This window comes from Arachis hypogaea, chromosome 14 (assembly GCF_003086295.3).
Source record: "Arachis hypogaea cultivar Tifrunner chromosome 14, arahy.Tifrunner.gnm2.J5K5, whole genome shotgun sequence".
NCBI classification, from domain to species: Eukaryota; Viridiplantae; Streptophyta; class Magnoliopsida; order Fabales; family Fabaceae; genus Arachis; species Arachis hypogaea.
The window spans coordinates 14727350-14731641 of NC_092049.1; the positions used below are offsets into that span (position 1 = coordinate 14727350).

The window sequence follows — 4292 nt, forward strand, 5'->3', positions numbered from 1 at the left end:
CGCATCCCTTAAACGCGACTTCAAGAGCAATGTGAAATTTTTTTTTTAACATATATGTAAATCAATATTAAATATTAGAAAATAACTAATAATAAATAATTAAAATAACATTAACTATAAATATTAACTTATATAAAAAAAATTAGTAAATTTAATAAATAAAAAAGCATAAATATAAATGGATGATAAAAATTATAATTTAAAACATATAATTATTGAGTTGATTTTTTTATTCCTCTCTAAAATAATAATTAATTGACTAGTACAATTAATTTTTTCATATATATATATATCAAGGTTCTAAAAATAGAATCGGTCATCAAACCATTCTAACTATTGATTTATTGGTTTATAAATTTAATCAGTTCTAGTTGAACCGAAAAAAATTTTATAATAAAATAATAAATAAAATATAAATAAATATATTAAAACATAATTATAGTCTAATATAAACTTTAAAATATCATCCAAATTAAAAGTACTACATAAACCAGAATGTTATGATCTCATTCAAATACAAACTCAAAAGTCAAATAACAAAAACAACCAATCAAACATAAAATGTCAACATCCAAGTGATCAAAGTTTGTCATCAATCATCAAAATTTGCCATAACTTGCTGCAGATTTGCTTCGTTGATATCATCACCTTCATTTCCACTACTTGGAGCAGAAAAATCAAGTGATGCAGTATAAAATGTACTACTACCACCACCACCACCTTGATCCAAATCAGCATCAATCTCATCTAACAAAATATATAGCACATTATCAATAAATCAAAGATTAAAGCTATTGTAATAAATGATCAGACAATAAACTATAATACTCACGAAGCAAGTCTTTAATATTACTTGAAAGATCAAGCTCTTTTTCAACAACCTCTTCCGTCACCCAAAAGTCAACCAAATCAATACTTTCAATATCGATTGGATCATATATATTGCACCTTTTGCTTTCTTTGTTGTCTTTCTGTCCTAACAAATTAAATATAATATATGATAAGCCTAGTATATTAACTACAAAAAATCTAATGACATGAAATGAAATGATGAAATATATATTACCTGGATTTAAGACGCAAATTATATGTAACATACACAATACACTTAGCCTATCATGTTTCAATCTATTCCTTCTTTTTGTATGAATTTGATAAAAAAGACTTCAATTCCTTTCACACCCTGAAGAAGCAGATGCTTGGTGATAAACCCCAATTTTGTGGTTTATCTTGTGTTGAAATTATGAGATTTTATTAACTTATCTCACATTTATTCAATGAAATAGTATGGTTTCATGAAATTCTCCTAATTGTGCTTAATGGTTAAAAATATGCTTTTTAGACTTTTAATTGGTTAAATTTAATCCACTTTAATTCCATTCGATGCCTTGATATGTTTGATATGTTTGTTAAGTGATTTCAGGTTTAGAAGGCAAAGATTGGGTTGAAGAAATGAAGAAAAAGCATGCAAAAATGGAGAATTCATGAAGAAATGGGATTTTGGTAATCTGCCAGCGACGCATGTACGTGGCCCACGCGTACACGTGATAAGGAAAGTTGCCAGTCACGCGTACGCATGACCCATGCGTACGCATGACAAGCGGCACGTGACCTCATTAAAGGCAATACGCTGGAGGCGATTTCTGAGCTCAAGGAGGCCCAAATTCAACTCATTTCTGATGCTTTTGAACCCAAGAATTACAAGAAAATGAGGGGAGGGGGGAGTAGTCATAGTTTAGTTTTCATCATGTTTTAGGTTAGAATTCTAGAGAGTTAAATTATTGTTTTTAGTTCAACTTAGGGTAGTTTAGGTCAAATTTTCTTAGATCCAAGTTTTAATTCTTGTTTTTAGTTCAACTCTCTTTATATTTTATTGTTCTATTATCTTAATCTTCTTAGTCTTTCTTATTAATTTCTTTATGTTGCCATTTTTACTTTCATGAACCCTTGTTGGATTTTTATTTTCCCTAATGCAATTTTATGTTTCCATGTCTTTTTATATTTATCTTACTTGCTATTGTTGATTTCTTGCTTATTTTAGTTATAGCTTTTATTAATTCTTGCATTTTGTGATGTTTACTTTTATTGCACTCTAGGTGTTTGATAAAATATTTTCACTAGTTATAGAGTAGTTTTCTATACTCTTGGCCTAGGCTAAGGAAATTGGGTGACCTTGAGTCATTGTGTCTAATTGAATTGGTGATTTGAGAATCCTTAGTGGTCAATTTGATACCCATTAACACTAGCCTACTGCTAAGTCAATTAGTAGCTCGGTTGGGACTTATGGGTTGATGTTGATCAAGCCTATTTGACTTACTTCAAACATAGAAGTAGACTTGATGGGTTGGTTCCTCATAATTGTCAATATATAGTTTGTAGACAAGGATGGTGATCTCAATTTTCATGCCTTAGCCAAGAGTTCTTTTCCTTTCCTTTATTAGTTAATTGTCATTTACTTTCTTGTTATTTACTTTTCTTGTCAATCAACAAATCAAACCCCCTTGTTCTTTCATAGCTAATAATTGAGCACTTCATTGCAATTCCTTATGAGACGACCCGATGTTTAAATACTCTCAGTTTTTATTAGGGTTTGTACTTGTGACAACCAAATTAAAACTTTGATGGAGAGTTATTAGTTGGTTTAGAACTATGCTTCAAATGAAGTAATTCTTTTCTATTGAGAAATTCTAGACCAACAATAATTCTTACCATCACTTGGCTAAGAATGCGAACTGCCATGTTTTGTAAACATGGAGCAGAACCACCAAACAACCTCCACCATTTATCTACAAGTTACAATCCTATAGCTCAAGTATTAGTTATCAAATTAAGAAAATGAAAACATAAAATAACTAAATAAGTTATTATCAAACAGATATTCTTACCAGGTTGAAGTTTTTTTGCAGCTCGAAAAGCTCAGGCCTATCAAAGCTTTCCTTTCAATCTCTATATAAGTGTATTTCTTTCATTGCCTCAACTGAATCTAAATTATTAAGCTTGAAATGCAATGTAACAAGATCAAGTAAACCTCGCATGACATCAGGTGCTTCTTTATAATTTTCATCGAAAAAGCAAGCAGGATTCAAGAAATAAGCCGCTGCATGAAGACTTTTTTTCAAATGTTTGTCCCATCTTGAGTTGATAATCTCTGTGTAAGGTTGATATGCAGTCTTACTATGCTTGAACATTTCTTTGATTCCATTTTTTAACTTCAGCATACCTTCATAGACATATCCCAATGATGGTTTATCATCGGTATCTACCAACCTCATCAATTTAATCAACAGACGCACAAGTTTGCATACGATAAAACAATCATCCCAAAATTTGTTGTCTAGGATAATTGCACTCACAACTCTACCATTAGCACTCCTTCCTAATTTGTGTCCGGTAAAGTGTGTATCAATAACCAATGCTTGTAAATCCGCTTTGCGCTCAAAGATACTCTTCAATGTGATGAAGACAGTGGCAAAACAAGTTGCACCTGGACGAACAATCTGCTTCCAAGTAGTTCTTTGTCTTAGCCAGGACAAGAACACCATATGATTATACACAAACACGGTAATCTTCGAAGCACATGTTGCAAGGTTAGAAATATGTGGCATGCTGCTTATATCTTTTAGAATAAGATTCAAGCAATGAGCAGCACAAGGTGACCAGTGAATATTTTTAAATTTCTGATTAATAAGCCTACCAGCAGCAACATAATCTGCTGTATTATCAATCACTACATGAATAATATTATCAGTCCATTCAATCACCTCCAAAAACAAGTGAAACAAGCTTGAAGCATTTTTTACCACATTTGAAGCATCTACAGATTTCACAAAGCACAACCCTTTCGAACAATAAACCAAAAAATTAATCAACGTTCTTTGCCTTTGATCTGTTCAACCATCAGCCATGAGGGTACATCCAGTTTCTTTCCAAGCAGACCTATAGCTATCAACAACTATTTGACACTCCCTTTTGAGATCGGCTAATAAGTTAACCCCCAGCTTATCATAAGAAGGACCTTTTATAACCAGGCCCAATGCTAGCAACACCATCCAACATATCTTGAAAAAATGGTGACGTAACCGCATTGAAAAGAATCCTACAATCCAAAAACCATCTAGCCACTTGCTTGTCAACTTCATGAAGTGCCTCTTTATTTTGAAACACACTTTTAAAACTTAGTTGACCTCCCAGAGTTGTTCATAATTATTCAAAATTATTCACAATTATTCAACAAATAAACAAATTCAATAGTTCACAGTTCACACTTCACAGCTTAACTAACAATAATTATT

At 31.6% G+C, this 4292-nt stretch overlaps 1 protein-coding gene across 1 annotated transcript; it reads right to left on the reverse strand.

Annotated features, from left to right (window-relative positions):
* Positions 1-592: 592 nt before the first annotated feature.
* On the reverse strand, positions 593-4049 carry LOC112742283 (uncharacterized). Its single transcript, XM_025791521.1, has 4 exons — positions 3914-4049; positions 3029-3814; positions 854-976; positions 593-747 (listed from the first exon to the last, which is right to left on the reverse strand). Exons 1-4 carry the CDS (start codon positions 4047-4049, stop codon positions 593-595), a joined length of 1200 nt encoding a protein of 399 aa, XP_025647306.1.
* Between the last annotated feature and the right edge of the window lie 243 nt (positions 4050-4292).